Here is a 24,787-nt window from a genome sequence, read left to right as displayed (position 1 = left end):
GTGGAAGAGGAAGTTGCTTTTTCTCAAAAAGTCCCGGAGAAAGGCTTTAAGTACCAATTGGTAAACACAGAGAACAGAAGGCAAAAGGAATCAAGAAAACTAATAAAGGAACCACTTACCAAAAAGCTGAGTTTCTCACTCACCTGCAGCATTTGCCTACAGCAAATGGCCAAAGACTGCTTTCCTCAATCAAAAGGAAGTCTTAAATCTTCAGTTTGAAAGGGCCCACCAAAAGCTAAGAAGGCTGGATTTTTTAAAAACCTAAATTAATCAATGATACTAAAATGTTACAATATTACACATAAAGAGAAAATCCAAAAGTTTAAGCAAGCTACCTAGAAAGAAATAAGAATCACACTTGCACTGGGATCACACATGTACTTGGCAGCACCTCTGTATGCTAAAAGAAGACACTAGACCTATACTTTCAAAAATCTGAAGGAAATTACGTTGACATAAAATTTCATATTGGAAGCCTGGGTGGCTCAGTTGGTTGCGCATCTGCCTTCGGCTCAGGTCATGATCCCAGGGTCCTGGGATCGAGTCCTGTGTCAGGCTCCCTGCTGAGGAGGAAGCCTGCTTCTCCCTCTCCCACTGCCTGCTGCTTCCCCTGCTCATGCTCTCTCTCTCTCTCTCTCTCTCAGATAAACAAATAAAATCTTAAAAGAAAAATCTTTAAAAATTAAATAAAGTAAAATTTGATATTCAGCTAAATTATCAGTCAAGCATAAAGACAAATGAAAGACATTTTCAGGCACGTAAGGAGTCAGATATTGGAATACTTGTGCATCCTTTCTGAGAAATAATTTTGAAAATATAACCCAACAAAAAGAAAAAGAAAGATGTGGGAACCCAGCAACTATGGAACTAGTCTAAGAGTACAATGAAAAGAAATTCTAGGATAACTACAAATAGGTTTAGAAAGCAATTGGTCCAAATTCATACCAGAAGCCAACAGGGCTCAAGGAAGAATGTCTTCAGTCACTATACAAACACAGACATTCTTATAAGAAAAAGCAGAAAAGAAGGGCAATTAGAAATTCCAAAGGGAAATAATGTTGTCCAGGAAGACCAAGGTATAGATATTAAACAGACTTAAATGTAGCATTATTTGGGTAACTAACTAATGGACTACACAGAAAGACAGTGTATTTGACTTTGATATTGAGAATATTCTTTTTTGAAAGACAAAGATTGAATGGTATACCATTCTTCCCTTTTAACAGGTTGAAACATACTAAACAGTTCTCTAGGAAATAATGTTCACATAATTATAAAACTATAAAGGCCACTTAAACAGGTTTCCAATTTCAAAAGTCAGTTCAAATTCCAAAGTCTCTCATAGTATGACATATGGACAACATCAGAATTATCTGGAAAGCTTATTTTAAAAAGACTTCTGGACCGCATCCCTAGAGATTCAGTTGATCAGGGGAAAGTCCCAGAGATCTGCCTTTTAACAAATTCGCCAGGGATATCTTTTGCACACTAAAATTTTGAGATTCATAGCTGTAAAGCAATAATCTCCAAATTTTTCCATTACATACCTTACTAGCAGAAGGCTTTTGAGTATCCATCCCCAAATATATGTGTACTTATTTACAAATTATATATATTTACTTTTATATGTATATTATGTATACTGAAAAATAGAAATCTCAAAGGATAAGACAATTGACCCAATGATATTTTAATATTTGTTTGTCTTGACCAAGAAGAAAGTGAAAATTAAAGATAGCTTTAGCGAGTTTAAAAAAAATACCAAATTAATCAAAACCACAAGGAGATACCACCTCACACCATTCAGAATGGCTAAAATTAACAAGTCAGGAAATGACAGATGTTGGCGAGGATGCAGAGAAAGGGGAACCCTCTTACAGTGTGGGTGGGAATGCAAGCTGGTGCAGCCACTCTGGAAAAAGTATGGAGGTTCCTCAAAAAGTTGAAAATAGAGCTACCCTATGACCCAGCAATTATAGTATTAGATATTTACCCCAAAGATACAAATGTAGTGATCCTAAGGGGCACCTGCATCCCAATGTTTATAGCAGCAATGTCCACAATAGCTAAACTATAGAAAGAGCCCAGATGTCCATCGACAGATGAACGGATAAAGAAGATGTGGTATATATAAATAAAATACTACTCAGCCCTCAAAAAGAATGAAATCTTGCCATTTACAATGACATGGATGGAACTAGAAGGTTATTATGCTAAGCGAAATAAGTCAATGAGAGGAAGGCAATTATCATATGATCTCACTCATATGTATAATTTAAGAAACGAAACAGGGGATCATAGGGGAAGAGAGGAAAAAATAAAACAAGATGAAACCAGACAGGGAGACAAACCATAAGAGACTCTTAATCATAGGAAATAAACTGAGGGCTGCTGGAGGGGAGAGGGGTGTAGGGATGGGGTAACTGGACATTAAGGAGGGCATGTGATGTAATGAGCACTGGGTATTATATAAGACTGATGAATCACTGACCTCTACCTCTGAAACCAATACATTATATGTTAATTGACTTTAAATTTAAAAAAAATAAATAAAAATACCAAATTAGAAAATTGGAAAATATATACAAATAAAATGAGGAGTATAACGAAAGAATCACAGAAATGACTACTGAGGGCACCTGGGTGGCTCAGTCGTTAGGCGTCTACCTTCGGCTCAGGTCATGATCCCAGGCTCCTGGGATCAAGCCCTGCATCGGGCTCCCTGCTCAGCGGGAAGCCTGTTTCTCCCTCTCCCTCTACCCCTCCCCCCTGCTTGTGTTCCCTCTCTCGCTGTGTCTCTCTCTGTCAAATAAATAAATAAAATCTTTAAAAAAAAAAAAGAAATGACTACTGAAATCCTAAGAATATATCTTCTAGAAGGCTTATTCAACTAGAAAATAGAATGGGATTGAGAGTGATCACATTTCATCTCAAGGATGACTAAGTAACAAGGGTACTGCAACAAAAGGCTAATTCTGATTATCAAAAGGGAAAAACTGATTGATGAGCTGGACATATAAGCAACATGAAGAGAAAGTGATTACACTATTTTAAGAGTTCACAATAACCAAGGATGGTAAAACTATACATAGGTATGTATCACAGATTTTAAAAAGTTAATTCCAGAGAACACTGGAATGATCTTAGGGCTAGACACACCAAAGGTAAATAAAGTTCAAGTTATCAAAAAATGATATTCAGATTATATAATCATGATTCCAATAAAGAAAAAGAAAAAGGCATCCATATGCTTAGCTTTTCACTTAGGCATGTATTGAAATCCATTTACCAGGAAACCAAGTGTTTTAATTGCTATGCTAAGCATCATGGAACTACTGTATACCAAATGTTTGGTAAAGAGTACCCAGCATCACTCCACTGTTTCTAATGACCAAGAAGAGGGCCAATAATCTAACAGTTAAATGAATGGGCATCCCCTACAGTGTAATAAGACTGCTAAGTGAAATCCCTCAGTCTATTCCAGAACACTTACTCTATTCTGGCAAGGTCATCTCAGGCTTTGAAGTACACACTGCAGCTACATCAGGGGAAAAGTGAGCCATGTCTAGAAAGGATCATGTCTAGAAAGTTGTCAACAGAGGCAGTTTCAGAGTAAAAAGCCAAATAACAGCTACTTCTCCAATTTTTAAAGTTGAGCTGGAATAGCCCAACACAAACATATACACAGACACACAGACACACACAGACAACACACAGAGACACACACAGTGTACGAGTCATAGTTTTATCTCTTACCTGCCAACTTCCCAAATATGTCAGAATACGAGCAGGAGATATGGCCTATTTGTATCTGGTGAATTGCCCCCCCCCGAAATAAGTTCAATAATTATAACATCATGCTCCCCATTCATTTGGAAATCAAATCTCTTTGGGACTTAATGCCAAGTTTTAATTTTAATAATAAGGTAAAACAAATTCAACAAACCAAGTCCTCATGGAAAAATAACTTCGGAGCTCACCTTTCCACAATCAAACTGACTGCTTGTGCGAGATCTGGGTTTGTCACCTGGAGACGTTTCCACAGAGACCATACAAATTCTTTATCAGCCTTAAAGAAACAGAAGACATTTTTAATGCACTGCTTTGTAGCTAAATCAGAGAAGACACTACATTAAATTAAAAAAATGAAAAAACAATTACTTGATCTCTAGTTCTGTAACTCTAAAATAGATTCTTGCAAAGTATAACAGGAAAGCTTTATTTTAAAAAGTTCTTACACTGCTACTCCACATTCACTTTTACTATTTCTACCACCCACACTTTAGGGTTGTAAGTAAATGCTGGAATGCTGAATATCATGGTTAAATTTGGCTCTAAAAGAGAATTGTTCTCTATTTACTGCTCCAGTTTTCAACTCCCCTTTTCAGCAAAATTCCTTGGAAGAGTTGCCTATAATGGTCTCCACTTCCTCACTTCCATTCACTCTATTACATCCTCCAGTCAGATGTCCCTCCCCACTATGATGCTAAATTCCTTTTTCAAGGTCCTCTATGTAGCCAAATCCCATAGACAATGGGCAGTTTTAGTCTTTTTTTTTTTTTATTAACATATAATGTATTATTTGTTTCAGGGGTACAGGTCTGTGATTCATCAGTCTTACACAATTCATAGCACTCACCATAGTACTTACCCTCCCCAATGTCCATCACCCAGCCATCCCATCCCCCTACCCCCCTCCACTCCAGCAACCCTCAGTTTCTTTCCTGAGATTAAGAGTCTCTTATGGTTTGTCTCCCTCTCTGGTTTCATCTTGTTTCATTTTTCTGGGCAGTTTTAGTCTTAAGTCAGTTGTTATGACAACTGTGGTTGAGAGTTAGGAGTCACTTTGGGGGAAGTTTTTAAAAATAGTGATGATCTAGAGATTCTGATTTAATTGGTTTCAGGTAAGGTTCAAGCACCAGTATTTTTTTAAAGTTCCTCAGGTGATTCTGTGCACTCAAGGTTGAGAACCATTGCTCTAGGGGACCTCATTCAGTCCCACAGTTTTATGTGTCAACTGTACACTGAGGACTTCCAACATTTCCATCCTAAGCGGTTTTCTCCACCCCTAGGTGCAAACTCCAATCTCCAACTGCCTACTCAATAATTCCACTTGAATACCTAATAGATATCTCAAATTTAACTTATCCAAAAAAATTCTTGATTTCCTACTCTTTCACAAACCTACTCCTCTCTGCAGCTCAGAAAATGACACCACCATCTAGTCATTTGTTCAAAGGCCTAACACCTACAAGTCAATTCTGTTGTTTTCCTCATACTTCATATCCAATCAGTAAATCCTATTGTTTTTACCTACAACATATATCCCATTCTAACCACTTCTCACCACCTCCACCACCATCTTCCTAGTCCAAACCAACCTCATCTCTTGCCTAGCCATCCATGATGATCCCCTGGCCTCCTTATAGCTCAAAATCCTCCAATGGATTCCCAACAGATTAGGAAAATAATCCAAATTCTGTAACAAGGCTACAAGACCCCACATTATCTGACCCCATACACACCTCTCCAACCTCATCTATCACTCTCTCCATTCATTATACACACTGGTTTTCTTGTTCTGCTTGTACCAGGGCCTTTGCACATGTACCATCCACCAGATTTTCATGTAGATTATTTCCTCACTTCATTCAGGTCTTTGCTTAAATGTCACCTCAAGAGAAATCTTCCCTACTTTATAGTCACCCAAACTCATAAGTCTCTGATAACCCTTTACCCTGTTTAATTTGTTTTTTCACAGCACATTTCATAATATTATATTTGGTTGGTTGGTTGGTTTTACTTGTGTGACAGATACTTCCATTTGTGTCTGTGTCCATCATCCATTCTCTCCTATTAGTAATAGAAACCATTTGGCTCTTTGCTGTCCAATTAAAAGCCTGGCCCCTCTTACCTATGTATGTGACTAAGTTCTGCCAATGAAATATAAAAGTTATTGCTGGAAATCTTAAAATTAGACTTATGTCTACCAAATGTGTTACAAATATTTTTTCCTAGTATATTGTTGCTTATTTAACTTTATGATGGAGTGTTTTTGAAAAAGGGTAATTATTAATTTTATATATTCATATTTATCCATCTTTTCCATTATGGCTTATGGATTTTATGTATCAATTTTTCTAACTGGCCTTCTCTACTCAGAGATTAGAAATATATCTACCTATACTTCTAAAACTTTTGTTTTCATTTTTTAATGCTCAAATCTTTGATCTACTTTGTTTGACTGATTACTTATTTGTTTTCAAAAGACTTTTGACAGCCTGAGTACTAGAGAGTACTACTTACCTAAACATTCCTATATATCATGCTTTACTTTATCCCTTTAGAAACAAGAATTTAGAATTTGGGTATTAAAATGATTCAAGTTAAAAACAAGAAATGTCAGTATATAAATCACGTCATAACCTGCCTGGAAGGTAGTGAAGGTAAGAAAGAATAAGCCATGCAACATAATGTGCTATGTAATCTCTCCATTTTTAAAAGGCATGTTGAGGAAATCACAAAATCCCTTGAAACCAATATTATCTATAAATTTATCTTACAGCTCACTTCAAAACAAAATAGCAAAGATTTACATGTATTTTCACCTCAACTTTTCTACCTAAAATACTAAGAAAGGTTAGCATTAAGTAAAAACGTAAAAGAGTAGGTTTTCATCATTTATGAGTTACTTCCACTTAAATATGACTTTTTTTTTTTAAGATTTTATTTATTTATTTGACAGAGAGAGAGACAGCGAGAGAGGGAACATAAGCAGGGGGAGTGGGAGAGAGAAGCAGGCTTCCCGCCGAGCAGGGAGCTTGATGCGGGGCTCGATCCCTGGGATCAAATGCTTGGAGATCTGAGTCTAAATTATCTTAGTAATGGATTGGCCTTGACTTTCACGTATCAGCTGGTATAGAAATAAGTATCAACTTTGCAGACACAGACAACCAAAATTATCTTTTTCACTGGGTACACACTTTCCCAGCACCGAGTTCAGTGTCTGGCAACATAACAGACCCTCAATTTACCTCTACTGGAGGAATGAATTCAACAAACATATGAAAACTATTTCCTGCATTTAATAAATAATTTGCCTATCAGAACCCAGGGAAAACAATGGGATGAGTTTAATTACAAAGTATGGCACAAAGTAGCCTCTCAATAAATTATTATTATGAAAAATAATTGCACAAAAAGATTCACATAACCAAAATACAACTACTAACACTGGTGAGAATTCTAATTGTACAGTAGGTTTTCAAAATTTTTTTTCTTTATGAATGACCAGAGAAGTTTTCAACACACCTAAATATCTAACAAAAAATATAACAGTCATATAATCTTAATTCCAACATCACATGCTTCATTAAACTTAGTTTCATCACTAAAGTTGGAGTAATAAACATATATTTCTTTTTTTTTTTATTTTATTTTTAAGTAAACTCTACATCCAACGCGGGGCTTTAACACGACCTGGAGATCAAGAGTCGCATGCTCTACCGACTGATCCAGCCAGGTATCAACATATATTTCATTTAAATGCCCTAAATAATTTTTAACCCAAAATTGGCTTATAGGTTTAGTGAATATTTTTGGTTGCTACTGAAAAAGGAAATAGCTTTGAGATATATATACGTACGTCACACACAAATATAAATGTGTATGTATATATGTGTATATATATATTACACATATATAGCATTACTTCTTCTCTTCTGGTATTCTACAGGTGGTGATAAATGTGCACATACACACACACTTGCAATATCCTGAACTGCAAATAGAACACATTCTTGAAACTCATAATCAAAATTAATAAGAGTATGGTGAAGTTGGGTTCTAAATCAATGAATAAGGCATAAATGTCACAAACTTAAAATTGTCCTTTGAAGCACCCTTGAAATTTCATTAGGAAAAGCTACATTAGGAAGCCAATGTCTTATCCTCAGTAGGTCCAATACATACAGCTTTTCTCCCCACATTGAAGTTAATCATGTTTTCTTCAGCTAAGCATTATGTGCATGTTGCTTGCTAGTAGGGAGCCATATGAAAAAAAAAAAAAAAAACCTTTAATATTACAATCACATAGAGTTGGATGAGAAACACTTGGAATTGAGATTGTTTTCTTTTTATGCTTATTCTGAGTAATTCCAATGGGGTGGAATAGTACATGGACCCACTCAAACTTTCTTTTCTCCACCAAGTACATATAAATAAATTCCTGTAAGCTAAATGTGGGGGAAAAAAACCAACTAATCTGTATGAAGCTACTATTTATGACCAGAGACTAATTAGCAAGATTCTTTTTCCCCAAACTGTACATTTGACCCATTTCTATGTCAAATTAATTTAGTAGATCTGAGCAGTATTTTCTCAAAAAGTAGAATTTAAAAGAAAAATCAGAGTCCATGACGAACAGTTAGGGTAAACATTCTTTCTGAAATTCTAGGTATGTGTATGTGTGTATACTTACTACGTTAACATGAAAAATGAATTTATTTTGGGTTGCAATTTTTGAAAGGTTTGAAAAACAGGGCTAATACTATGTTTTTGGGTAATGTGATTTCTAGCTGAGTAAGAAGAAGAACAAATAAAAAAGGTCTAAAAGTGAACTTTTAATTATGCAAATGTTTTTTTAATAAAACAATTGGGAGTTCAATTATTATTTCTCCCAAGTTTCCCCAAGAGCAGGAGTGTGGTTTGACCACAGTTTTGAATGGGATACTGCCAATCTCATCTCACATTACTGGAATGCCTATGATCATCAAACAGTGTCAATATTACAAAAATCTCAAGAACCACCTCTAGCCTAATTATGACCATCTCTATTCTTACATCTGCTAGAGCACTTTAATCATCTTCCTAGTCCATATATTTCCAAGGTCACAAGGGCCGACACCGTATTTGAAACTACATTTTTAAAGAATAGGGAATGGATTTGGGGGATGGGGTCAGTGGGCTGTTTCCAACAGAGTGATTTCCCTAATCAAGTCAGTTATAAAAAGTATCTCAGCTCCCTAGCCAGCTATAACTATGGGATATATAAAGAAAGGGAAAGAGGAAAGTATAGAAGGTATGGGTAAATAGCATCTGAGATTAGGATTTGTCAAAGTAACAAAAGCCTTTATCAGGGGTTAACATCTTTATCCAAGGGTGAGGTGTGTAGATGACAAAATGCTTTAGTTCACTGGTGTCTCTTATTGGTCCTTTGCTCCTTATCCAGTGAAGAACAGAAAATGGGAAAATGAAAAAGAAGCAGTCACATATTATTTCCCCAACCTGTTTAGGCAAACGCATATTCAATTTGAACAAAATTGTCCTGTTTTTACAGCTTTGACTCAATCAGCAAGGACCTACTAAAGGGGCAAAAGAACCCAATAGAACAAACTATGAAAGAGAATCAATTTCATGAATTTTTACTAATCTAAACTGATGATACTGTTCATAAAGTTACCTTGGTTGTTAGCAGTTCCTAATTGGTTCTATCTTGAAGGCAGAGTGATTAAAAGATTTATTGTTGAGTGAATCCCTGACATTTATATCGCCCAACCCTGTCTAAAGGTTCTGGTAAAATCAGAGAAGAGATGGTGGTAAGGATGCAAAACTAAAATGAAATCAAATCTCTTTGAACATGAGTGCAGCCAAGCCATCTTTAACAACTCTACAAATAACAGGCAAGGAAATTAACATAATTGATTTACTAAATGCTTTTCACTGGCAAGAAGACATGAAAATGAAATTTCTCTCTCAAGGACTATAGAATTAGGATAGCTGGTTAATAAACATTAAGCATCATCTACTACGTGTGAAAGTTCCCGGCCTAAGACTCCCTAAAAATTATTGATCTGTGTTTACCACTTAAGTTTAACTTAGGTTGACTTATGAGCAAGTGTGGATTTGAAAATTAAAAACAGGCTCCTTCATCGATAGATTTTATTTTAATAGACGTGTTTCAACTTTCCTATTCAGCATATCAACTCGTGGACTGCACTCAACTCCTCTCCAAGTACCACTTAACAGTCACGACCAGGAACTTCGGCTTGGGGGGTGGGGGCGGTGCGACTGCACGTTTTGGTGGTATCCAAGTGAAGAAGACCAAAACCAGGGCGCCGAGGCGAACCCTGCCCGGCCTGTCCGGAGAGGGGCGGGAGCCCCAGGTCGGGGAGCCGGGCGCCGCCGCTTCCCCCCAGCACCAAGCAGCGGGCCGGGCTGGGTGTGGAAGCCGGGAGGGAGCGCCGCGGGGCGGAGATGGGTGGGTCCCGAACCCGCGCAGCGACGCAGCCTAAGGCAGAGGGAGAGGGGCGCGCCTCCCCACCGGCCCGGCCCCGGCCCCGCTGAGTAGGGGAAAGGCCGGCGGCCACCTCGATACCTGACACAGGGCCAGCTCCTCCTTTAGGCTGCTCAGCTCTTCCTCCAGCAGCTGTGTCCGGGTCACCATCGCCTCCTCTACCGAGATGCCCTCTAGCCGCTTGGACCCCTTGGGCGAGCTGAGGAGGGGAGCCTGAGCCGGAGCTGCCCCCCCTGGCCCTCGCCGGCCCCCTGACCCTTCTTCGCCCCGCCAGCATATATCGTTTTCGTCCACAACGCCCTCCCGCACTACGCTCGCAAGACCCGAGGCCTCGCTGCGTACTGCGTGTACCACAGTTCCCCGCCCAACACGTGGGGACCAGGGGCCCAACTGTCGCGCTGGGGGCGGAGGGAGCGGTGAGCGCGGCGAGTGCGCCGCCATGGCCGCGGCTGCTAACGGGTCAAGTTCCCTGTTGGAAACTCCACCTCCCCTTCCCCATCCTGGCGAGCCCGGAGCTCCGAGCCACGCATGCGCGAGCCTTTTCCCGCCTTGGCGCGCGGGGTCTCGCGCTCGCGGATCCTGGCCGGCTTTCCGCGGGACGCGCGCCCGGCGCCGGCGCTGGAGTGCGCACGCGCCGTGGCCCAAGGGGCTCGGCCTGTCCCCGGCGCGCGCCACCCAGACAGGCGCTGTCCGAGTCTTCGGTTCCCAACGCCACGCCTGCCCGCCCACCTAAAACCCTACCCGCCACTTAGCGCCTAGCTTACCTCCCACCTCCTACAGTCTTCCTTGACAAGCCCCTTGCCCCAAATGATCCTTAACTGTGAATTCCTCCGCCTTCAAGGCCGCTGCCAACTCGTTTGTCACGTTTCATTGACCGCCCTGGAGTGTTAGTTACACGGCTAATCTCTTCAGCGCTGTTGTAAGCTCCTTGAGGATCAGGGAATAAGTTTTACACTTAAGTGTTTTCTTCACACCCTTTAGCAAAACTGCTTTAGGTACAGCTGACATCCAGCAAGCTGACTGATGTCAGGGAGATGTGGAAAGCCTTGTGTTGAGCTGGGACTATCAGGCGGATTTTCCATTTGAATTATGATCCTTTGCGCACCCTTTGTCTTTTGTTTTGCAAGAGTCATGATTTCCTTTGAGTTTTTATGGCCGCTTCTTTATTCAATTGGCTGAATGTCACAGCGAGTGTGACCCACACGGCCCCACAGTTTGGGTCCTTGGACCAATTTGAAATCAGTAATTCTGAGCTTAAATAAACAAGATCAGCTTTCTTTCTGCCGGCTCATCCCCTTTCTCCCTCCCTCTCTCCCTCTTGGTCTCCCTTTTTCCTTCCTTCCTTCCTCCCTTCCTTCCTTCCTTCCTTCCTTCCTTTCTTCCTTCCTTCTTTATAAACTTCAAATAGGCAATAACCATCTTTTTCTTGGCCATTTATAACAAGTCCTACTCGTGATGATTTTAGTAAAGGGATCCACACTGAGCTAGCACTAGAGTTCTACCAAAAGCTAGATTGCTTTCTTCTGCAGAAAGGGTTCCAGAACACAGAGAGATGAGGTGGGGGAAAGGAGAACTGTGGAAGGAGGGAGGTGACTACTTTAACTGATGACCTCTTCATTTAATCAAAATTACTGCTTTCTGCCAGAATTTATTTAGCACATCAAAAGACACCCTCCCAATTAGAATCCTGCTAAGGCAGGATGAGTGGGCTTCCTTCCCACCAAAGGTAAACACCTCACAAAACTTATAAAAGGATTATGTTAGAAAAAGTACACAAAAGCCTGTCTTAGAAGTAACTCCCATACTGAACATTTATTATATGCTGGGTCCAGGACTAAATGCTATTCATATATGTACTTACTCAATTCTTACATCATGGTAAAATAGATATTATTCCCACTTTACTCGTGAGAAAATTGAGACTTGAGAGATTACTGTACCCTGCCCAATGTCCCACATCTGGTATTAGAAAAGCAGAATATGGATCCACTTAACTCTAAAACCTGTCTCTGATCCCTACCCTTACTCCGTACCTGTCACTTGAAATACAGCATTATGTCTGAGCTTGTGAGATTTCACTGGGTTTAAGATTGGGAATTCTAATCACATAATTCAAAAGGTGTCACAAAATCAATATGAATGCACATTCTTAATGGCTATTTGTTGTTCACTCAAAAAGGTATCATTTATCCAATTATAGAAAGATTCTTTTGAAAAACAGTGAAATCTCTTCTATTATATACAAGAATAAATATACATACTTGACTCAAAAGAATATCCTGAATCTATGACTAGGTAGACAATTTTTTTTCTTTTTTTCTTTTTGTGGTAAAGTACACATAACATAAAATGTACCCTTATAACCATTTAAAGGGGCTACAAATAAAATATCTTTAAGTATATTCACAGTGTTTGGCAACCATCACCACTATCTAGTTCCAGACTATTTTCACCCGCCCAAACCAAAACCCCATATCCATTATTCACTCCCCATTTCCACTACCCATCTCACCCCTTAGCCTCCAGGTAACCACCAACCTGCGTTCTGTCTCTGTGGATTTGCCTCTTCTGAATATTTCATACAAATGGAACCGTAACATGTGACCTTTTACATCTGGCTTCTTTCACTTAGCATTGTTCTCAAGTTTCATCCATTTTGTAGCATGTATTTACTTCATTTTCTTTTAGCCAAATAATAATCCTTTATACGGGTATACCACAATGTGTTTCTCCATTCATCCTCTGATGGATATTTGGGTTGTTTCCACCTTTTGCCTATTGTGACTGGAGCTGCTATGAACATTCACATATGGGTTATTGTCTAAACACCTATTCTCAATTATTTTATATATATACCTAGGAGTGGAATCGCTGGGTCATATGGTAAGTCTATGTTTAACTTACTGAGGAACCACCAAACTGTTTTCCACAGCGGCTGCACCATTCTACATTTCCACCAACAATGTATGAGAGTTTCAATTTTTCCACATCCTCACCAACACTTGTTATGCTCCCTTTTTTATGGCCATACTAGTGGGTCTGAAGTGGTATCTCAGTATGACTTTGATTTACATTTCCCGAATGACTAATGACATTGATCACCTTTTTATGTGCTTTTTGGACCTTTATCTTTTTTGAAGAAATGTCAATTCAAGTCTTTTGTCCATTTTTTAATTGCATTTTTTATTTATTGTTGAGTTATAAAAGTTCTTTACTGGCAGACAATTTTAAGCATAAAAAATTGCACATTTTCAGAAGGTACATAGGGATTTCTTTCTTGTATTATTTGTAAAAATGACACAAACGTGAAATACTGAATATTAAATCTGTAACTCAGAAAGATAAGTTAGGGGCACCTGGGTGGCTCAGTTGGTTGGGCGTCTGCCTTCAGCTCAGGTCATGGTCCTGGACTCCTGGGATCAAGCCCAGTGTTGGGCTCCCTGCTCGGCAGGGAGTCTGTTTCTCCCTCTCCCTCTGCTCCTCTCTCTCTCTCCCTCACTTTCTCCCTCAAATAAATAAATAAAATCTTAAAAAAAAAAAAAAGAAACCATCGGGACAGTTTTAAAAAAAAAAGTTAAAGATCTATAATACTAACTGAATAAAAATGTCCAAAACAAACAACAATGTCTCTCCTGTGCAATTCTTTGTGCAAATGTTTAAAAGTGATGAGGTCTGTTCTCCAGAAATTAATAATAAAGCCTGCCAGGATGAAATATATTAGAATATAGAAACACATAATTCTCTCCATATCATCATTGTACAGTTGAAATATTGTGGAAAATGAGGTAAATGTGCAAATTAGTACGGTATTTAAATGCATCTCTCATTTGAATTTTAAATACTTATTTCTAACTTCTATTTAAGAAGAGAAATGTATTAGCAGTTTCTCAGCCTTGATGGTTCTTTGTTTCCAGAAAGAATGCCAAATTTTAAGACATTTATTTCTCCTTTACAGATTTGGTATAATCTTTATTCGGTCAGCAGGATTTAATTATTAAATTTTAAACCACTATTAGGTACTGATAAGACCTTAAATATCATCGATTTTTTTCATATCATTTTGAAATTTATTTCAATTTTTAGGGTTTTACTAAGTGAGTCAAATCAAGAATGGCCTACTGCCCACCTCTTCAACGTTAAAATAGAAACCCACATGCTGAATGTGCCAATGTGACACTTGAGTCAGCAGCAGACATATCTTGTCAGTCTAATATGGACAAATTGCAAGCCAGGAGTTAGTCAAAGAAAACCAAGAAAATTATTTTATGCTTACAATTACTATAATTTTGTTTGAGCGATTCCTGGCAACTATTGATTCCCTGATCAGTCTGAGAATACTCTAGGTCAAGAACATAGGTATCCAAGGATGACATCATCTCTTCCAGTTGTCCCATGTGCTTTTCACACAGTTCAAAAATGATGACCTTACAGAGCTATGACAACAGAATTTCATTTTTCATTTTCATCTTTAGTGATTATATAACAATTCAAAATTATTTAAATAACTGTCTTTTTTCCCTAATAATAGGCTTTTCTAAAATTATCTCCATCGAATCCTAACTCCTGTCGGTATTGTTCTGGGAAAAAACAAACAAACCAGGATGTGTTAGGTTTGAGTAACTTTCTCAGCTTACTTAGCTCAGCAAAATTTGGAATACTATCCCAAATTCCCTGAGGGCTTCAATTGATTTAATACAGAGGGTTGCAGAGTTTCAGCTTATTGTCTTAACATATGACCAAAGTGAGACAACATTCTACCTTTTTTGGCCTAATTTCCTGTATTGCAATTTCCTCCTCCCTAATATATGGGATGGCTCCTAAATGATGAAAGCTTAAAGGTGTCTTTTCCTATGTTAATAACTTTTGGAATGGAGGTAAGAATGGGAGCTGGTTGCCAATGGAGCCAACCACAGGATTAGAGGGTTAGACATTTCAGACTCTGATTCCCTTCTTGCTTGGCAAGGTGATCAGTCAGAGGCTCAACAGGAAGTCGATGGCAACTCATATGAAATACTTTGAGGAACAGTTAAAACAGAGACGAATTACAAAGGTCAGGGTAGGATGGAGGGAAAGCCCAAGGGATAATACAATACCTCAAGGCTAATCAAAGGGTGGGAGAGGTTATCACCCTAAACCTGAAGAGATGAGAGGAATGGTACCAGTTAATGGTGCCAGGAGACAGAAAGAACTGTGTACGGAGTGTTGCCTGTTGAGAGGTCCAGACCCAAGAGACAGGGAGCCAGGGGAACAATACTCAAACCTCACTGCTTTCCCTTATCCCATCTCCTATGTTCCCCACTGGGTGAACGCAACCAGTGCTTACAGGGCAGCCCAGCAGGACACAGAGCAGGGTAGAAAAATACCAAGAGACAGTCTGGAGGAGCAAACAGAAGGTGTCCAGCTCAAGAGTCCAATATAACCTAATAAGCAACAACAGGGACATAGTCTGACTAGCATTCTGTTTATAGCCAATATATGATTTAAAATAATAACTCTTGGGGAGCCTAGGTGGCTCAGTCGTTAAGCGTCTGCCTTCGGCTCAGGTCATGATCCCGGGGTCCTGGGATCGAGCCCCGCATTGGGCTCCCTGGTCAGCGGGAAGCCTGCTTCTCCTTCCCCCACTCCCCCTGCTTGTGTTCCCTCTCTCACTGTATCTCTCTGTCAAATAAATAAATCTTTAAAAATATATATAAATAAATAACAACTCTTATATTGTTCTCATGGCAGCTGGCTGGACATTACAACTTAAAAGTCCATAAAGAAGAAAAAGGTAAATAAGAGGAAACGGAATCCAGGCAAGAGTTAGGTAAAGAGTTCAGGGCTTGTGAACAGAAAAGCACCAAAGGGAATGCATCTACTTTCTTTATTGCCTTCACATTCTACATTAAAACTCAGTTTTCAGAAATTCTAGGCCAGTCTGTCTAATTCAACTAATATATACATATATATATATATAATCTCCCAAGATAATACTATTCAATTTGCATTTTGAATCTATTTTATATTTTATATTTTGCATCTCTTTTATCACTTTATCATTCTCACATTTCACACACATATGATTTATTTCTGTCACTAAATGGATCGTAAAATCCTAGAAGGCAGAAAATGCCTGTTTTTTTCTGTACCGCATCTGTATACCGGTATTTCTGTATGCCTATCACAATGACCTCAAATAGGAAGCATGTGAGAAATGTCTCTCAACTAGCTCCCTATAAGCCACAGAAACTCTTGCCCCCAGGAATTACTAGACATTCCTTCATTATATCACACATTAGTGGACATTGTTTTGCTATGAACAGGGAATATTTTTATGGATTATATACTATCAAAATTAATATCCGAGGTAAATGGATCACATGCATTCTAACTACTACTATTGGGGAAAATGAGATCGTTAAATCATGGACAAAATGGTTCCTAGTGCCACTAACATTTCTTTTTCCTAAGTGATGCTTCCTGATATAGCAAAATGCCATGGGAATTAAAGAAGGAAGAAAGGGAGAAAACGCAATCAATTTTGGGACCCCGTTGCCAGAACACTGTTATTCATCCTGTCATCTTTTCAACAAATACGTATTGAACACTACTAGTGATAGAGCAATGAACAGTCATTATCCCAGCTTTGTGGAGTTTATATTCTAGTAGAGAAAAACACATCATAAACAAATAAATATACTTGTTAATTAGTGAAAAGTTATGTAAACAGAAATAAAGCAAGGGGGGAAGAGAAATGACAGTGGTTGGGTACCATTTTAGGTAGAATGGTCAGGGAAAGCATTTCTAATAAGGAGTGCTTCAGCAGATGATAATACTTTGATTAAATGGACAGCCCACCATGCACAATCTGGGAGACTATCCGACCACAGGGAAAGTGAAAGTATAAACAAAAAGCAAAAGCTTATGAGTGAAATCTGAATACCACAATTCCTCATAGATGGCCACATCTACACAAACTCTCTCCCATGAAGTATTTGTTATCCTGTAATCCCAAAGAAACCCATTCCCAAGTGAATGAAAGTATGTACATGGTCAGGGAACAAGTTTTGTGATCCACAGATAAACACCAAATTTCAAGTGGCTTTTACAAATCATTTGGTAAGGGCCACAAAGAAATGTTTTCTGTCTCTCCAGAAACATTCCTTGGAGAAATCAATTGAAATAGGATCATACTAAATGGCATTAATGAAAGAAGAAAGGAGGTGATCTGGAGGGAATAATAGTTACCCACAGATATCCCATGCTGGTTGTAGATTAATAATCAACTAAAGGAGGTTTTCAAATAATGGTACTTAGGTCCCACCTCCAGAGACTCTGATTTAATGGATGTGGTGTGGGGACAAAGCATTGCTATTTTTTTTTGAAGTTCCCCGGATGAGACTAACATGAAGCCAGAATTGAGAATCACTGAGTTAAGCTGTTAAAAAACAGGCTAAGAATTACTTCTGAAATGCAACAGACATCTCACAACTATTCAAAGTGAGTCAGATTATGTATGGAGTACCAATATGTGCTAGAAGCTTAGCACTGGTGACACAGACAAGAAAAGGCAAGCCCGTCCCAAGCTTCAGGAACTCAAATGGGGAAAGGCAACTGACAAAGAATTAAACAACTTTTTAAAAAACAAGATAGTGGGCACCTGGGTGGCTCAGTCGTTGAGCGTCTGCCTTCGGCTCAGGTCATGATCCCAAGGTCCTGGGATCGAGCCCCGCATCGGGCTCCCTGCTCAGCGGGAGGCCTGCTTCTCCCTCTCCCACTCCCCCTGCTTGTGTTCCCTCTCTCACTGTGTCTCTCTCTGTCAAATAAATAAAATCTTAAAAAAAAAAAAAATAATAATAAAAACAAGATAGTGTGATAAGTGCTACAAAATAAAAGAAAGTGTGATAAGATAGAGAATATCTGGGTACGAGCTATTTTTGTTACATTGATTAAGAAAAGCCTCTCTGAAGAGTGGAATTTAAGCGGAAACCCTGAAAGATGAGAAAGAACTGACCATTCAGAAAGTCTAAAGAGTGAATGGCAAGACAAAAGCCCTGAGATACAAAGTGGCTTGGTGTGTTCTAAATACAGAGGAGGCAAATATGACTGCACTTAGAGAAAGTGAAAGAAGATGTGGTGTAAGAAGAAGGAAGAAATTTGGATTTTATTCTAAAACTAATAGGAAATCATTGAAGGATTTTAAACAGAGGAGAGATACGATTTCACTACATTACTGAAGGACCACTCTGCTATGGGGAGAATGGATTGTGAGGTTAGAAAAAGGGGAATTGAAACAGGAAGACCAGTGCCAGCAAGAGATGATGGTGGCCTGCACCAAGTTATTTGCAAGGGGAAAAGTAGATATGCTGGAATTAAGACATATTATAAAGATTGAGCCAACAGGATTTGCTGATGGATTGGATGTGGAACAAGAGGGAAAAGCAGGGATCTAGTCAGACTTTCAGTTTTGTGGATTGAATATCTGAATCTTTTGAGGTCCTGAAATGATTGTTGGAGGAACAGGTGTAGAAGCAAGGAATCAGAAGTTCTATTTGGGATTTACTGCATTTGAAATGCCTGGAAGATCTCCAGTTAATGGAAGATATCCATTGGGCAGGCAAACGAACATGCAAATCTGAAGTTCTCAGTGGAGGTTTTCAGCTCAAAAGATACATTTGGGAGTCATCAGCATGACTGGTATCATATGTAGAATTTATGAGGAGAAAGGAGTTAAGTAAATATGCCTGAGACACATGGTGTCCTGAAGGAAAGGCATTAAGGCCTCTTCTCCTTGGAGATTTGACATTATTTTAGATCTTGTGGATTGAGATGTTCTTGATTGAGGTCCAATGGTGAGAAAGGTCCCATCACAGAAGGAACAGTCTGGATTGGTAACTGCAGGCTCAATACTAGAACAAAAGTGTTTGTAGAGTAAGGGCCAGTTCCAACACAGCACATGGCTCATACTGAAGGTTCAACCTGACTCTTGTTGCTGAAGGTACGTTTGGGACAATGGCTGAGCAGATGAATGTAAACCAAAGAGCCGTCAAGGGTGGAAGTCCGTTGTAATTGCTCTTAGTCCAGCAAGAGCTAGAGAGTGTGGGGACCTCCTCCCAGATAGAGGATGAGGGTGGCCTGTGCAGGGTTCTGTCCTAGCAATGGTGCCATTTCCACTTCAGAGAAGAAAGCTGCATTAAACTGTGCAGGGTCCGTTCTCAACCACAGATAAGGCTGCAATGAAAGCAATGACCGCTGGAAATTGGAACCTTTCAAATCCCGAGGAGATTTGCCAGTCCTTCCCTTATCTGGCTGCTGGACTCCGAATGAACGTCTCAGTCAGAGTTAGACTTTGAGCAACTAAAAAGAAAGCCCCTTTTGGACTGGACACATTGCTCATTGAGCTGCTGGGGTCTTGAATATTTAATTTGCTTATTATAAGGATAAATGACCTTATTTGTACCTCAAACTAGTGAGGGGCTTCACACTAAATATATAAATATAGAAGTTTATGTTTATCCTTTTTAAAACTATTGAGGCAATACGATTTAGTAGGAGATAAGAGTTTAGATCTGAATTTGAAGCACGGATTTATCACCTATGAATTATTTGACCTTGGGAACATTATCTACACTTAAAATGAGAATTAAAGTAAGTTTCATGATGCACCTGGGTGGCTCAGTCAGTTAAGCGTCTGCCTTCAGTTTAGGTCATGATCCTGGGGTCCTGGGATCGAGCCCTGCGTCTGGCTCCCTGCTCAGCGGGGGTGTCTGCTTCTTCCGTGCCCTCTGCCCCTCCCCCTTGCTCATGTGCTCATGCTCTCTCTCTCTCACTCTCTCTCTCAAATAAATAAAATCTTAAAAAAATAAGTTTCATGAAGTAAAATGAGGATCAAGTGAAAAAACAAAGGTAAAGCACTAAATAGTACCCGTTTCATAGTAAAAGCTCAATAAGTGTTATCATTAACCTCTTATTAAGCATTATTAAGCTATTTACACTATTTAAATTCACCTTGTTAGATTCACCCCATTGTTTTGAATTCATTTTGAATTCTACTCTGCTCAGCTTCATGCCAGCTGATAATTTGATAAATTGCATCACTTATGTCCTCATATAAATATTTTAAAAAATTTACAGAATGGAGCTTCTAGGTCATATTAATTTCTTCCTTTCCTGAATCCATATATGTAATCCCACCCAATTATAGTTCTTGATTGTGCTCTACGTATTTCATATGCCCTCATTTTATCTCCTTAACTACACTGCAATTTCTTGAGGATAAGGATTAGATCTGAATCTTCTTTTTAATTGTCCTACCACATCTTGAACAGTATGAGGCATATAGTAACCAAAAATTACTTATTTATTTATTTATTTATCTATCTATTTATTTATTTTAAATGTTTTGTTTATTTATTCATGAGAGTCAGAGAGAGAGAGAGAGAGAGGCAGAGGCAGAGGGAGAAGCAGGCTCCCCGCCTAGCAGGGAGCCCGATGCGGGACTCGATCCCAGGACCCTGGGATCATGACCTGAGCCGAAGGCAGATGCTTAACCATCTGAGCCACCCAGGTGCCCTCTATTTATTTATTTTTAAAGATTTTATTTATTTAACAGAGAGAGACACAGCGAAAGAGGGAACACAAGCAGGGGGAGTGGGAAAGAGAGAAGCAGGCTTCCCAATGAGCAGAGAGCCCAATGTGGGGCTCGATCCCAGGACCCTGGGATCAAGACCTGAGCCAAAGGCAGACGTTTAACGACTGAGCCACCATGCACCCCAAAAATTACATATTTATTTATATAAAGATGGTTTTGAGCAGATTTGCTTACAAATATTATTTTCTCCTTTTGGTTTATTGGTCCCTAGAAATGTAATGCACATACACTTAAAAAATCCTATCTGTGCACCATAATTTCTCTGTGAATCAGTTTCCTTTGAAAATACTAGACTAGACCAGGCAATCTTTAAAGTCCTTTTCTGGGGTGCCTGAGTGGCTCAGTTGGTTAAGCGACTGCCTTCGGCTCAGGTCATGATCCTGGAGTCCCAGGATCGAGTCCCGCATCGGGCTCCCTGCTCAGCAGGGAGTCTGCTTCTCCCTCTGACCCTCCCCCCTCTCATGTGCTCTCTCTCTCTCATTCTCTCTCTCTCAAATAAATAAATAAATAAATCTTTAAAAAAAAAAATAAAGTCCTTTTCTGATCTAAAAATCCCTGATATAATTAAATAAAAATGACAGCACACCTCAAAATTTCCAAAGATAATGAATAATCCATTCATTCATTTATTCAACAAATACTTATTGAAGGCACACTATGTGCCAGACACTTATCTAGGTGCTGGGAAAATAGCAGTGAACAGAACATTGTCTCTAACCTCACAGAGACTTCATTCCAAAGGATTCACTTCATTAAAATCTTCACCAAGGAAACTTTGAAGTCAGAAGGTAGAAATAAACAGGCTATCCATTAGGGTTTTAGCATCTAGAAAGAAATCTTCAACTATAATATTCTCTTTACGTTTTATTCAAAAAGAAAAAAACCCTGGTTCCTAGCCAGCCCATGTATTTCACATTCAATCATTAAGATAAGGAAGTCAGAAATAGAGAAGATACCCTTCATTTACTCCACACATCAACATCTGTTCTTTTTTGTCTTGAAAGTATCTCCCAGGGGCACCTGGGTGGCTCAGTCGTTAAGCATCTGCCTTCGGCTCAGGTCATGATCCCAGGGTCCTGGGATCGAGCCCCGCATCGGGCTCCCTGCTCCGCGGGAAGCCTGCTTCTCCCTCTCCCACTCCCCCTGCTTGTGTTCCCTCTCTTGCTGTGTCTCTCTCTGTCAAATAAATAAATAAAAAATCTTTAAAAAAAAAAAAAAAAAAAAAAAAAAAGAAAGTATCTCCCATTACCCACCCCTCCCATCTATTGCTACTGCCCCTGCCTGGTTTAGGCCTTCATTTATTCTAACGCAGATGAGAAAACAGTCTCAGACTGCCCCCCCCCCCACTGAATAAAACAAGTCATTGCTTGACAAAGGATAGCTCTCATCATAGCACTCTGCTGTTCCAGAAGCCTGGAGGGATCCTTCCATTGCCTTTATAACAAAAACGAAATTCTCTGACCTGAAGGTCAGGCCTTTTACTATCTGGCTTAAAACTGCCCTTTAAAATTATTTCCCTCTACTTTCGCTTACATACTCTATGCTCCAACCAAAATAAACCACATATTTTCCATCCCTTTCTTCCACCCCACACACCTCCTATTTCTGATCTCTGGGTTTTCTGTTCCTTCCATCTGGAATTTCTGCCCTTCCCAGTAGATGCATGGCCACACTAACTATCAGTAGCTTAAAGAGATAGTTATTTTCTCACTTAACAAGAAGCCCAGACTTAGGGAATCCACACGGCTCAACATCATCAGGAGCCCTGGCTCCTTCTAAATTCCTGCACTGTTGAACTAGCAAGCGTTTTTCATCTTCATGAAAACAAGAGCTGTTAAAAACTTCTGGAATTACATCGCCATGCCTCACCGGACAAAGAGGAGTGGAGGAAAAGGAAGCACCTGCGTCATGAAAGCTAAAACTTTCCCAAAATTCCCTGGGAGATTTTCATTGGCTAGACTGTACCCCCTGGCCATGCCTAGGTGAAAGAGAGGTTGGAAGACAAGTTTTTTAACGGAGCGTATCATCACTCCAAACAAACAAACAGAAGAGTTCTCTTAATAAGGAATATGGCGACAGTGGATCACAAGACACCCTTAGCAAGACAGCCTGAAGTGTCCACCATGGCCGGCACCCAATGGTATCAAGCACACACAGTCACATAGGTTTTACTGACAGTGCTTGGGACTCACACTTAGTATGGCTTTGCTGCCACCTTTTCAATTCTAAATAAACAACAAAACCAGGGGCCATCCTGACTTACAAAGGCACAGCTTACATGTGATCCTGGCCAGGACCTTGCTTTCCTGCTACTCCATTCCTTCTACTCATCCCACTTCACCAGATGGGAACAACGCCCCTTTGGTGCAGTGTTAATGGTGCCTGGGAGGGAAGCAGAAGGAGATGTGAAAGAGGACTGGAGGGCTAGGATGGGGCAAGACTAGGTATGCCATACTTATAAACTATGGGCTCTGGTTCTGTTGTTTACATCATTACATTTTTATCAAACATTCAGAATTAGAAAAATATGAAATTCTTCTATTTTATTTTAATTTTTTAAAGATTTATTTATTTATTTGAGAGACAGTGTGCGCGCCCACATGGGGGGGCGGGGGGGGCAGAGGGGAGAGAATCCCAAGCAGATGCCTGCAGAACAAGGAGCCTGTCACAGGGCTCGATCTCACAACCCTGAGACCACAACCTGAGCCAAAACCAAGAGTCCAACGCTTAACTGACTGAGCCACCCAGGTGCCCCTAAATTCTTCTATTTTATACCAAATTCGAGTGTCACTCCTAACAGATACTGAGTGTATCTGTTCTCTTTCCTTGTCTCATATTTGAGAAGCTGGGTTCCTACTGTTGAGATGGAACTCAAGAATAATTTCACTTCGTATAAACTATATTTTTATTGTAGTATAATATATATAACATTTATCATTTCAACCATTTTTCTATGTACACTTTAGTAGCATTTAAGTACAGTCACAATGTGTTGCAGAATTATGCTTTCCCAGAACTTTCTCATCATCCCAAACAGAAACTCCGTACCCTCTAAACAATAAATTTTCCCCCTCCTCTCAGACTCTCTTTATGCTTTCTCTCTATGCATTTGCCCATTCTAGGTGCCTCGCATAAGTGGAATCATACAATATTTGTCCTTTTGTGTCTGATTTATCTTATTTAGCATGTTTTCAAAGTTCATTCATGTTGTAGCATGTATCAGAATGTCAATGCTTTTTAATGCTGAACAATATTCCATTGTATGTATACACTACATTTTGTCTATCCATCACAATTGTTTGTTGTTTTTTTTAAAGATTTTATTTATTTATTTGACAGAGAGACACAGCGAGAGAGGGAACACAAGCAGGAGGAGTGGCGGAGGGAGAAGCAGGCTTCCCGCTGAGCCGGGAGCCCGATGCGGGGCTCGATCCCAGGACCCTGGGATCTTGACCTGAGCCGAAGGCAGACACTTAATGACTGAGCCACCCAGGCGCCCCAATCCATCACAATTGTTGATGGCAATTTAGGCTATTTCTACCTTATGGCTATTGTGAATAATGTTGCTATGAACGTTGATATAAAAATAGATGTTTGAGTCTTTGCTTTTAATTATTTTGGGAGAAACTTTATCTTAAACAATGCTGAAGTTGTGGTTAAAATAAATCAAGTATGAAACTTTTATGGGGCAATCTCAGAAACTACCAATCACTTGTAACATATTTCTGGACAAAAATAAATTCTAAGTTTTAGATAACTAACAGAAAGAAATCCCTGGTAACTAACATATTGTAAGCTGGCAACATGGTATCTCCTATCTAAGAATTTTAAATTTATCTACAAACCTAAATATAGCTCATTTA

General features: G+C 39.4%; 1 protein-coding gene across 4 annotated transcripts in view; it reads right to left on the bottom strand.

The window, feature by feature from the left end:
* Positions 1–10,821, bottom strand: part of CNTLN (centlein) — a 296,669-nt gene extending 285,848 nt beyond the window's left edge. For 3 of the 4 annotated variants that reach the window (XM_078061240.1, XM_078061241.1, XM_078061242.1), the window contains exons 1-2: positions 10,376–10,820; positions 3,981–4,069 (exon numbers count right to left, since the gene is read on the bottom strand). In XM_078061240.1, coding sequence (XP_077917366.1) covers positions 3,981–4,069; positions 10,376–10,735 — 449 coding nt within the window. In that variant the 5' untranslated portion in view covers positions 10,736–10,820. Of the gene's footprint in view, positions 1–3,980; positions 4,070–10,375 lie in introns of all 4 variants that reach the window. The other variant, XM_078061243.1, reaches the window with a different exon arrangement.
* Positions 10,822–24,787: the final 13,966 nt, after the last annotated feature.

This window comes from Halichoerus grypus, chromosome 14, assembly GCF_964656455.1.
Source record: "Halichoerus grypus chromosome 14, mHalGry1.hap1.1, whole genome shotgun sequence".
NCBI classification, from domain to species: domain Eukaryota; kingdom Metazoa; phylum Chordata; class Mammalia; order Carnivora; family Phocidae; genus Halichoerus; species Halichoerus grypus.
Note: the sequence above shows the minus strand (reverse complement) of the source record. Positions and strands in the feature narration are given on the sequence as shown.